Here is a 12,533-nt window from a genome sequence, read left to right as displayed (position 1 = left end):
GACCAGTTACAGTTTGCCACACGTTGTCGTCGCTGTCGTTTTCTACCATATAACTGAAGTGCTCCATGCACTAAGACTGTAGTGTAGTGTAGTACAGTTGGCCATGAACAAAAAACCCGAGAGGTTTGTTCTCCTTTTTGGCTGAGTCACACACATTATTCAAATGAACGCCCACATGAGGAGACTCTTGCAATCCAACTTTTATTGTTGCAGAGCCAATGTCATGTGACCCATCCGTGCCTAACATGACTTCACTGTTACTTTTCAAACATTCGTCTCCTTCCCTTGTAAGGAAGGAACCATCATCACATGGACCAACCTGTAGAAGAAATACCCATTAATTAACAGAATCATTCAATCATCTAATAATTCAAAAATACACTGGTAAACCTCATGGCCTCCAATAATTCAAGCCCTCCTGCCCCATTGCCACTATTATATTTAAGGCAATGACAAATATGTCAACCGCCTCTATTCTCATCGTGTTTTCAATTATTAATCTATCCAATCCATGCATTACTCCACTCCAAAGGTCACTTGAGGAAACTATTCTAATCTCATTGGGTTTTAAATAGTTGATGAGAAAAGTTCTACCAAATATTTGATTATTTCTCCGTTGGGTTACCAAATATTCCTTTTTTTTCTTATCTTCTTCCTAACCTTTTCTCACGCTCATTCATCCAAATTCCATACCCATCTTTAAATATTCTTTTCCTCAATCTTGGGCTTAGCCACCATCACATGTCATAAAGTTCAGTTTCACTCTTTCCTCCATTGGAGAGACCATGAGTGCTCCATTTTCTTGCTCTCTTCACCTCTTTTCTTATCAAATAGGCTTTGGTCGCTTTAAATGCATTTTGCATTTTGAGAAACACTAGAAGTTCCTCCTCTAAAGCTTTTGTAGCATGTATGGTAGAATTGTCTTTACTCTTTTTGCAGTTCATCACATGACCAAATCTAGTTGAAGTGATCACGGTTAAGAGTGGCTTTTTGGGTCACTGACCCAAAAAAAAAAAAAAAAAAAAAAAAACCGTCTACATTTCTTGACCAATTGGTCATATTATATATATATATAGCGGTGGTCTTGGCTGTTTTTCTTCTTCTTAGACTTCATTGGGTGCTGTGTTACTTTTGTCTTCCCCAATGAATATTTGACCTTTTGGTTCCTCTTCTTTCTTTACACCCTCATATAATATTCTCTTCATATTGGTCTGCCTTGGGCTTCACATCACTGAAATAGTTGGTTAAATTGGTTGGGAAGGTTTGGCTTCAGATTTGTCTCAGTGAGTGAGATCACTTCTAGTTGAAAATGGGGAAGCTAAGCTTTGGCAGGGTGTTAGATTGTTTATGTCTTTCTTCTTGCTCAAGCTCTTGCTTCTGCATGAACACCATGGAAAACCAAGATGAGTTTGAGAGAAGGCCATTGATTGCAAGTGATAAAGGCCAGTTACTGAGATTGAAAGATGTTGTTTCTGGAAACCAGACCTTGGCTTTTCAATTGAAGCCCAAGGTGAGGTTCTTTTTCTCTATACTTTCCTTTACCTGAGAGGCTGAGAGGGTGAGAAGAATCAGTTTTGATAATACCCAATAAGGCAGAGTTTTATTAATTTTCTCTGTTGATGAATTACTATGCAGATGGTGACCCTAAGGGTGTCCATGCACTGCCATGGCTGTGCAAGAAAAGTAGAGAAGCATATCTCAAAGATGGAAGGTATGTAAATGGTTTTTTTTTTTTTTTTTTTTTGGCTATCAAACTTTGATTGAAATTATACTAAGATTTCTCTAATCATGTTACATTTTTAAAACTTGTTAGTGTATTGCTCCTTATCTATTTGACAAGCATATACAACATTTCTTTCCCTTCCTTTTTGAACTAATGGATCTAAAGGTGAATAACATTGATGCCCAAAGATGAACCAACTGGTATGTCTAAAAAAAAATATTATCAATCCGGTGTTTGTGGGTTTGTGTTTTGCAGTTTTTGACTGTGGGTAAAAACCCCATTAAATCATTGAACTATTGAAGCATATGAAAAGCACATTTAAATGCACAAAAATGAGAGTAATATACTTCCCTATGTTAGCCTTAATTTGGGGTGCCTATATTTCTAATAAAAGGGGAAACTACACTAATATTTATGAAGTATCATGTGTGATTTGCAATATTCTCTCTAAACTTAAATTACAATGTGAGGTTCTAATCTATGAACCCCTTTTAATTATCTAATTCTTAAGATTTTTTTTGTTAAATCTTATCGTACGGATAAAGCAAAAATGACAAAAATATCCCTTCATAAAATAAAAAATTATGAAAAAAAAGAAAAGAAAGAGAAAACATCTGAATTTGTTTACTTTTTCTCTACCTAAGGGCATAATTATATTTTTATGAGGGTATAATGGATATTTTACATGTCAGGTAACGAAAAATTTGAACAGTAATAAATAATTGAAAGGGGCTTATAAATTAAAACTCCATATTGCAACTTTTTTAAATTTGAGGGTCATTACCCAGTTGCGTTGCGTGATTAATAGAGAGAGCAATAGTAATTTTCCCGATAAAACCATGCATGTTTTTGCTACTCCATTATATGTTTCTCCTTAAAAACTGAAAATCTCTTTCTTCGTCTCCTCAAAAACAGGAGTGACCTCGTACAAAGTAGACTTGGAAAACAAGATGGTGGTTGTTATCGGAGACATTCTTCCTTTCGAAGTGCTGGAGAGTGTGTCCAAGGTTAAAAATGCAGAGATTTGGAATTCTCCATCTTGAAAGTTGAAGGAGAACATTGTCCGACCCCCCAAATTCTCATTCCACCCACCATAATGACAAAAATGACGTTTAAACAAATGCTCTCTCTCTCTCTCTCTATATATATATATCTTTTATAGCTATCTATATCATCCATCCTCTATATATATATATATATATATATATATATATATAATTAATTAATACACATGTCAATCTCCCATTTGTTGTCCTTTTCTACAGACTAGGCCAGGGGAACAAAAGTGAGGTCCATCCATGTAAGCTTGGATATATATATATATATATAATAGAAAAATGTTATTTGTATATATATCTCTCATCATAAGTCTCATACACATCGATTTTTGTTAAATCTTATGATGAGCACAGTAAAAGATCCTTACAGCCAACATTGAATCAACTTGTCATGCTGGCTGCGGATAGGTGATCAGCTATGTGTGCCCTCTACGGCAAACAAAATAATCTTGAATGGAAGAGAAAAAAAGAAAATAATTGCTATCAACATGGGTTGTGGGGCGGCTGCCCCTGGCCCATGAAGTATAATGGATGTCCTTTTCTGTGTTTTGCTAATAGCCTATAGCAGTAGCAGTAAATAATTGTTGGTACGGAAGTCTGTCCTTTTCTTTTAAAAACTAATTGGTGTTCAGTTTAGAAAGTTAAAGTCTTTTATAACATTTGAAATTATACTCCGTAAGGCATGTTCTAAAAGTTGTTCAAGTGAGCATAACTGTGGCTTTAATATCATTTGTTGGATTGGGTCTTTGACCATTTCATATAAAAACTAATTGGTGTCAAATGAGGAAAATCAGAATTTTTTATAACATTCGGAATTGTATTTCGCAATATATATTTTAAGAGCTGTCTAAGTGAGCAGAGAGATTTATGTACCTCAACAATAACCATATAAAAACACCCCACCAATAGGCAATAACATTAACATTAACACAACGTTTGGTTGGAGAAATTTTAAAAGATTATCTAGTTTGGTTGGATTTAACTAAAGAGAATCTCTAGATAAACCCATGTGAGGTGTCAGTTTAACGGAGAGGATCCTAATTCCACGTGTCAAAGGTTTAGATGATCCCACAACATTTAGCAGAGAACTCAAGTCAAAGCCAAATAAAATATAGGACCCTTCTTCATCTTCAAAAACTCAGGGAGTAAAGGCTATGCTTGCCTCCAGCCAAGGCCGGCACTGTAGCTGGAACGGCACTGTTCCAGTTACAGTGCAAATTAACACGTGGCAACTTTTTCATCTTAATTTTTTTTTTTTTTTAAAGCAAAATATTAAAATAAATAAATAAATAAATAAGATATGAGGGGAAAGATGGGGTGGTTCCAGTCACCCCTTGGCCAAAATGGGGTGGTCCGGCCACCCCCTTGGCCAAAAATGGGGTGGTCCGGCCACCCCATGTTGTAAAGTGTTGGAACCACCTATCTTTTTTTTTTTTTTTTAATATTTTGCTTTTAAAAAAAAAAAAATTTAAGATAAAAAAGTTGCCACGCGTCAGTTGGCACTGTAGCTGAAATAGTGTCGTTCCAGCTACAGTGCCGGCCTTGGCTGGGGGCAAACATAGCCAAAAAGAAAAGAGAGACCCATTTGAGAGACTAATAGAAAAATTTCAATTTCACTTTCACCTCCACTTCCACTATGGCTTGGTTCTCGGTTGAATGAAAGTGAAATTTCTTTTTTCTTTTTATAAACTGTTTAGAAAGAAAAAAAAATGTATTTAGAATTATGTTTAATAAGTCTTTCTCATTTTTCAATGTATAGAACAAAAAATCTTGATTTTCAGGGATTATACAGGCTCCACCCCGTCTGTTAACTCACCGGATTTGTTTCCTTTTTCAGTTCAATCAAAGTCAACAACAACAATCCCCTCCTGTTCCATGGCTACTCAAACTTTTCAATCTTCAAATCTTTGTTGGCGTCATGACGTTTTCCTGAGCTTTAGAGGTGAAGACACCCGCAAGAATTTCATCGATCACCTTTATTTTGCTTTGAAGCTAGTCGAAATTCGTACCTTTCGAGATGACGAGAAGCTTCCAAGAGGGAAGACCATCTCTACTGGACTACTCAATGCAATTCATGAATCAAGGATTTCCGTTATCGTTTTTTTCAAAGACTATGCTTCTTCTAGCTGGTGCCTTGAAGAGCTAAAGAAAATTGTGCACTGTAGTAATACCATGGGCCATATTATTCTTCCTGTATTTTATAACATGGACCCCTCAGACGTCCGAAACCAAACTAAGACTTTCGTGGAAGCATTTGCTAAACCCATGTGAGGTGTCAGTTTTAAAACGGTGATACAATGAATTTAAATTCCGTTGTTTGTAATTTGTTGGAGTTTAACGGTGTCCTTGTGACGACCGTCGTAAACCCTGGATTACTGTCGTTTTGTGTGGCCAACAACAGAATGAACTCTCGCAACGTCGTCGTTTAATCTTCGATTCCAGTCCACTTATCACATTTGACCAAAAATCAAATCCTTATACCTTTCGCCTAACGTCTTAGTCTTCCCCCAGCCAGCAAGTTGCCACCACATACAAAAACACGTCCAGATAGCAAAGAAGCATTAAGCAAAGAAGAAAAGTGAAAAAACCGATCACAGATAAGCCACACAAAGAACATTTTTCTCCACTAAAAAAGCACCCCCAGCAAAAGAGAAAATTGCACCATGACCCCAAAATCCTCCATTTTCTTCTTCTCCACCCTCGCCATCATCCTCTTCCTCTTACCCCTCTCTACCCATTGTTCCCAAGAGCCCGACCCGGACCGGACACCGAAGCCAAACCTGTCGGCGGCCCACACGGAGCTCACGAACTACGGGTTTCCAATCGGCCTCTTACCTTCCACCGTTCAGGTATACTCCATAAACAAAACCTCCGGCGACTTCTTCGTTGACCTTGGTGGCTCGTGCAAAGTTACTCTTCCGCCGGATAACTACCTGGCCACGTACTCTAAGAGGATTACAGGAAAGATCGTGTCGGGTCGGATTGCCGAGATCGACGGGATTCGTGTTCGGGCCTTCTTCAAGTGGTGGTCCATCACCGGGATACGGTCCAGCGGAGAGGACTTGGTGTTCGAGGTCGGGATGGTCACCGCCAAGTACCCCTCGAAGAACTTCGACGAAAGCCCCGGTTGCGAGGGCAAGCACTCGGCTTCGTGAGAGGTTTGGGTCTTTTTCAAATTCAATTCGATTCGCTTCGGTCTTGTTAGGGTTTCGGTTTGGGCGAGAAATTCGAGGGGAAAGTTTGTGTTCTTTGTCGCATTGATAGAGGGTTTTTTTTTTTTTTTTCTTGTGCTAATTAGATTGTTCATGGCTTAACTTAGAAGCATCTTGATTAAATTATTGAATTATCTCTGAATTTTCATGAACTCTTGATTTTCTTTTTCTTTTTCTATGAAAATGGAATCGAATTTGTGCCCTATACATCGATTATTCCTGAATTTTTACAGGATTATTCATTATTCTGTGTAGCATGAATAAATAATTGCAATATGTTTTAGTATTAATTCAAATATGAATCTGTTTGTTTGGTCATGGATTTATCTTTTGTTTTTAGAGTCGATGGCTCCGATGTGTTCTTTTTCTGAGCAACACCCAAATTGCAAATAATGACATATCCGGAAAGTTCCCTAATTTGTCACTGTGCTTGAAGGCCAAAAGGGTTTGCTAATTGTACTTTTTGGCTGTGTTTGGTAAAAGGTCTGACCGGATCAGACTCAAAAATTTTAAAAATTCTTTTTAAAATTTACTTCATTATTTTTATTTTTTACATCACATCAATAATTTTTTATTATTATTTAAATAAAAAAATTACTACAAAATAAATTTTTTTATTTTTTAATACAAAACTTTTTTTTTTTTTTTTGTTTCTTTCATATCAATCAAATCTGTTACGGTACCGTTTCACTCATTTTTTTGACTTTTCCATTCTATTGCCAAACACAGCCAAAACGGGGTTGTTAGATTGGGAACTAGTCTTGGTGAACCTGGAAGCTATGAAATTGCCTTATAGTTTGGATTTAGTGGGTTTTTTGGATTTTCACCATTCTATATTATTCTCAAACTCATGGTCAGGTGGTGATTTTATATTATTATTGCTGACTTGATACACTTCAGCCTTTTGATTCGTGGTTGCCTTTTTCCGTACTAATTGGCTTTAGTATAATTTACTACTCCTGATTTATCCCGAGATATAAATTTCCTACTAATAGAGTTTAGGAATTCTTCTAACCTAGTTAGTTTTTAAAAGGGACAGAAATTTCCTCTAAATTAGTCTGTAGGAAATATCCTATAACTCCATTTAAAATAGTGACAAGTGTCTATAAACATTTAATAGCAATTTACTAATTTAGACATGCGTTTTAAATGCTTATAGACACTTATCACTATTTTAAATGGGTTGGAAGATATTTCCTCCGGACTAGTTTTGAGAAAATTTATGTCATTTTGAAAGTGTCATGTATTCCTTGAGCATACGAAAAGTACATTTTTTTTTTTTTAATTAATGCTATTAAAAAAGTATGTGAGAAGCACGTGTTATTAAAAAAATGTGTTTTTTACGTACTAAGGAATACATAACACTTTTAGAGACCGAATTTGAGAAATTTTTCCACAACTCAATTTGTAAGAAATTTATGTCATTGTCCTTATCCTCCTGAAGGAAAGAAAACTATAATACAAACGAAGGAGCCCCAATCACCACAAGCAATCAACAATTTACAATGACAAAGAATGGTTTAAGACAGTGATAGGCAGATTTATTTACTTGTGAGGGTTCTTTTATTATTTTTTCAATAGTGATTATGCAATTCTAGACCTTTTTCTTATCTCTGTTTTCTTCTGGTATTGTGATGTCATGTTCATCCTCAACTTTCCTGGTTGGTGTTCCTTTTCATCTTCTTTTTGGAAGTATGTGGTTTAAAAAAAACTTTTGTTGAATACATCTGTTAAAAGTGTTTACTAATCTTAAATATCAGTGTCATGACAACATTTCCACATAACCAATGGGATTTCACAGCTTAAGGATTTGATGAGCTACCCCAGCAACCCACTTAATAAGTATATACAAAAAATAAATATAAGATAAAAATTAAAAAGAAACAGTAAAAACCTACCTTATGAACTAGAAGACTTGCAAATTTCATGACCGACTCCAACAGTGTGGACTCCTTGAAAAAGATAATAAATAATGGAAAGTATACTTTGAATTTTAACTTCTGTGAATTTCTATTACTTGGATTATAGTTTGAAATCTTACTTCACATGTTAAAGCTGTGGTTAGATATTAAAAATATTAATTGGAATTTGTACATGTTCTTGGTAGGGATACTAAACCTTGTTCTCTTATTTTCTCTAGTTGGTTATGGAGAGAGTGGTTGGTCGCACTTTTAGGTAGGCAATTCATTCAAAGTTGGTGACCGAGATTTTAGGCCCATGTGTTTACTTACTGTTCATGCTTTCTGTGTTATAGGCTTGGTTTTGATCCTGTTTTTGATGTTACTAAAGAGCTGGAAGAACATGGGGCCTCAATGGCTCTTCAAAGCCTTTTCTTGGGCCCATAAGTCATTGTCCCTACTTTATGTTTGATCCATCTCAAGGGTTTTTATTTTTTATTTTTTATTTTGGGTCAATTTGCCTTGGTTTTGCTTCACCTTCAAGCTATCTTCTTCATGTTAATTAAAAATTAGATGAATCCTTTTGTATTCAACTGTAAGCATTTTATCACCATATATATATATATATATATATATATACACAATACATAAAGTAGGTTCTTTGACTTTTGAGTAACAGCTAACTAGTTGACTTCATAACAGTTGAACTATTCTAGAAGCCCATTATTATAACTTCTTATGTGGCTCAATTGGCCGCATACTTACTTATAATTGGTTTTCCTTCCTTGCAGGACATCTATTCGTCGCTTATTGGACTAGTTTATGTTATAATCTCCGCTTTAGGGTTGAAAGCACTTACGGAATCAAAGTAAAACGGTAGCTGCTTGTATCTGAATTAAGTGTAATATGCCACCTTGTATCTTCACTCATGTCACTTTTTATTGGTAATGAATTAGTCGGTTTCCCCTTTCTCTTTAATTTATATCATACTTTTTAAAGTGGTATTATTCCTTATTCCTTTACCATTTAAAATTTCGAAGATTCAGTGTTTTTTTTTTTTTCATATATCATAAAGTAAGACAGAAACTTTATGAGTAGTCAATTGATGAATGCTCACTTTTTCTCCCACTTCTGAAGTTTAGGAGGAATTAAAGTGGCTAGTGTAAGACGAATATACGTGCACTTTGCTTATAATATATATATTATTATTATTAGACTTGATATACTGGAAAATATACAAAAGAAAATAGTATTCCAGCTATAAATATCAGTAAGTTCCGATTGGTCCCTTCGTTGCATCGATTAGTGTGTAAAAATGGAAGCTACACACTATCATGTGTCAATCATGTATTTAACAGTGACTGATTGAGCAATTAAGTATTGTGATTGGATGTTTGTGGATAATGAGTAAATCTTTGGTACGATTGGAGGCTCATAGCAGGAAAATCATTGAAGCCTGTCATCGTCACTCACGTACGGCCTAGAGTTTTTTAATAGTGGACTTATTAGAGAGAAAATTTGTTATAAACATCCTCAACTCTAAATACTATATATATATTTATTTACCAACTTCTTCTAAACCAATTATTATTATATTTCTGTTCAAAAAAAAAAGTGTACTGGGTTGTTTGTTGAATCTTGCCCTAATTTTTTGGATAGCATTATCAAATTAGTTAATTTATTCATTTATTTTTCGAATAAGTTCGGGTTTGTTCACGAACCAATTAATTAATTTATTCATTTCATATATAAAGTAAATATTGTGATTGTTTATTATTTAAAAAAAAAAATCATACTAATTTTTAGTTATTTAAGAGAAATGTTATTTTCTTATTTCGGTTTATCTCTTATCCAACTATACCATTTTTTTTTAAAAAAAAAAACACCAACCATTTGATATGTAGGACCCCATATGTAAGAAAATAGATATAATGGTTAGTTTTAAAAAGGACACAAATTTCCTCAAAACCAGTTTAGAAAAAATTTTATTTCAATCTATTTTAATAAGTGCTATGTTTAAGTTTCTTAAAAATCAATGTTTAGGTTCCTAGGTTAGTAGATAACTGAATAACAATAAATGACTGTTAAGAATATTTTAAGAAAATATGTTGGAGATAACATTTGGTACTTATTAAAGTATGTTGGAGAAAATTTATGTCGTTAGAAAAAAAAAAAAGACGGATGGGAAAATGGACATGAGGTAGAGAAGTAGCAGGTCTCTATTTAATTATTGTTAATATTTGTTATTTTAGTAATTAAATAAATTAACTTGAATCTTAAACAATGGAATGTTTATGTCAAGTTAATTTATATGTTTCTCTTGTAGTATATATATGCATTCATTACACAAACACACACATAAATTTACATATACATAAACCCACTCATACACATACAAATACAAATATCTATGTCAAGACTCACAATTACACATTTGTTATATATTATGAAGAGATTTTTTTATTTTTTTTTTTAAATACTTAACATGTTCTCAATATAAAATTAAAAATAATATTATTAAAAAAAAAAAATTTATACAAGCCAAGCCAAGTTTATATGAGTTCGGGTCATATAAAAAACAAGCCTAAGTTGTTGTTCAAGCTCTATTTATTTAATAAATGAATCAATTCTAGGCTTGAACTTATTCAAGCTAGCTAAGCCCAAATTTGTTCATGAGCAACTCTGTTTATTTAAAATTTTATGCGAGATTCATTTGTTTGAAATAAGTTGCCTTGGAACTCTCTTATTTTTAGGTTGCGGGTGGCTTAACAACAAGAAACTCCAAAATCATACATGACCTAAAACCAGCAAGATTTACAGAAAAAACATTTCTTCCTTAGCAACATCAAACTTTGGAACCCTTTCCTTATTTTATTAGAAAAAAATAATAAACATCAAACTTTGGTCTTGTCCTTCAAGATCAATTTCGACGTTGCTATTAGAAATGATCTCTATCTCTTCCATGGCAGCTATATGCTCAAGCTGGTCAGCAGTTAAAGTGCCAAATATGTGGTTTTTGTTAGATTATATATGTTACAAACATTATTTTTCAGTTATTTGGTCATTAAACTTTGAATAAGCCATTAATTGTTTTTAAAAAGTTGATTGTCAGAGATTAAAATGTTTTACTTTTTTTTTTTTTTTTTTTTACCGTTTGTATTTAAGTCATCTGTTGTTGACCATTTGGCTTTAACATGATTTTGATACTTTGATGACCGTTTGACATTAATGCAGCAATTTTCCATACATTTTCTTTAAGACATGATCATGGGTTTTAAATGAAAAAGTATCATATCATTTCTATAAAAGAGGAGAAGACTTAGATGTATTCACACATCATTCAAAACTCTCCTACAGTACTAGCTAGTGGGATTTTTTATTTTACCAAAGTTCAGTATTTTTTAGTGAGTTTTCCAACTTGCTTTAAAATTGTTCCTTATTTCTAAAGAGAGTTTTTGTGTTCTATTCTTCATCATCTTTGTACTTAATCTTCCAATCAAAGGATTGTTCATTTGATCTTCATTACTTGGAAGTGCGTCCTTAACGAAGGTAGAAGCTATAGTCTAATCTTGGAAGGTTGCGTGTCAAGAGATTCGATCGCACCGAGTTATACAGTCCGGAAGGCACAAAATCAACCTTTAAGGACAACGCTTTTACGTGATTCTATAGCTTTGTGAGATTTTTCATTTCTTTAATTTTATTTATTGTATTCTATTTTTCTTATTGTTAATTGTTTGAATTAATTTTATTTAGTGTCAACAATAATTTTTGTATCATCCAATTATTTTTCCAACACTTTTTGTTACGTGAATGATTTTTGCAAACACATAATACGTAACGGGAATATAATTTAGGTTCAGAAGGAATTTATACCTTAAATTCTGAGGGAATCTAGACCTTTTAAATTTTAAAGAAACCTAAAACCTTTTTTCAAACACAAGGTTTTCGATTAATTTTATGCTTCCTTCTTTATTGATTAAAGGTTCTTAAATAAGGATACAATGGAAAGATAAAAATACAAAGGAAACTGCTCGCTATTATATAACAATTGAAACTAGCTAAGCCTCTTTAAGTAATTAAACTACTATTACTCTAATATATTTATTAAACTACTGTACTCTAGAATAAGATAGAGACAATATAACTTCAAATACTTTAAAAACTTCATACTATACATGCTAGCAAATAGTCTTTCTGGTGTAGAATTCTACTCTTGTAACAGTTTCTTCCTTATTCTTTGGAAGCATTCCTAGTGATCTTCTTCCTCTTCTCGATCTATCACTTGATGGTGGGAAGGATCCCTCTTTAATTTTGCTCTCATCTACTTTCATCCATAGAAGAAAGAGAATTTTTTTTCTTTTTATTTTTCTTTTGTAATTGTAAGAAAAAGAGAAGTGCATGAGACCAAAACATTTAAATGTAGCCTAAAACTTCAACATGGTTTAGTCTTAACAATAAACGATTAAATTTGAGACAAGTGGCCTTACTTGATCATTGTTGGTTTGTGTTTCTCTTCAATGCTATCCTGAAAAGTCAATGCAGAAATCATTGAAGCGGTTGAATTTTCTATGTCAATTAAAAAATATCACAGGCCGCGTCGGCAAACCATGAAGAAAAGTCAGAATAATATTGAACTCATAAA

The 12,533-nt window shown here is 33.5% G+C and overlaps 2 protein-coding genes across 2 annotated transcripts; both read left to right on the top strand.

Moving 5' to 3' along the window:
- Positions 1-1,068: 1,068 nt before the first annotated feature.
- On the top strand, positions 1,069-2,875 carry LOC132166256 (protein SODIUM POTASSIUM ROOT DEFECTIVE 2). Its single transcript, XM_059577041.1, has 3 exons — positions 1,069-1,510; positions 1,636-1,711; positions 2,639-2,875. The coding sequence occupies exons 1-3, from the start codon at positions 1,310-1,312 to the stop codon at positions 2,764-2,766; spliced, it is 405 nt and encodes a 134-aa protein (XP_059433024.1). The 5' UTR covers positions 1,069-1,309; the 3' UTR covers positions 2,767-2,875.
- Positions 2,876-5,296: 2,421 nt separating this feature from the next.
- On the top strand, positions 5,297-8,869 carry LOC132165633 (uncharacterized). The gene is made up of 2 exons (XM_059576274.1): positions 5,297-5,939; positions 8,683-8,869. Exon 1 carries the CDS (start codon positions 5,445-5,447, stop codon positions 5,934-5,936), a length of 492 nt encoding a protein of 163 aa, XP_059432257.1. The 5' UTR covers positions 5,297-5,444; the 3' UTR covers positions 5,937-5,939; positions 8,683-8,869.
- Positions 8,870-12,533: the final 3,664 nt, after the last annotated feature.

This window comes from Corylus avellana, chromosome ca11 (assembly GCF_901000735.1).
Source record: "Corylus avellana chromosome ca11, CavTom2PMs-1.0".
NCBI lineage: Eukaryota > Viridiplantae > Streptophyta > Magnoliopsida > Fagales > Betulaceae > Corylus > Corylus avellana.
This window is presented reverse-complemented; position numbering and strand designations above follow the sequence as displayed.

Coding starts and splice junctions, on each gene's coding strand:
- LOC132166256 (XM_059577041.1), top strand. CDS start 1,310: ATGGGGAAGCTAAGCTTTGGCAGGGTGTTAGATTGTTTATGTCTTTCT. Junction 1,511..1,635: donor CTTTTCAATTGAAGCCCAAG/GTGAGGTTCTTT, acceptor ATTACTATGCAG/ATGGTGACCCTAAGGGTGTC. Junction 1,712..2,638: donor GCATATCTCAAAGATGGAAG/GTATGTAAATGG, acceptor CCTCAAAAACAG/GAGTGACCTCGTACAAAGTA.
- LOC132165633 (XM_059576274.1), top strand. CDS start 5,445: ATGACCCCAAAATCCTCCATTTTCTTCTTCTCCACCCTCGCCATCATC.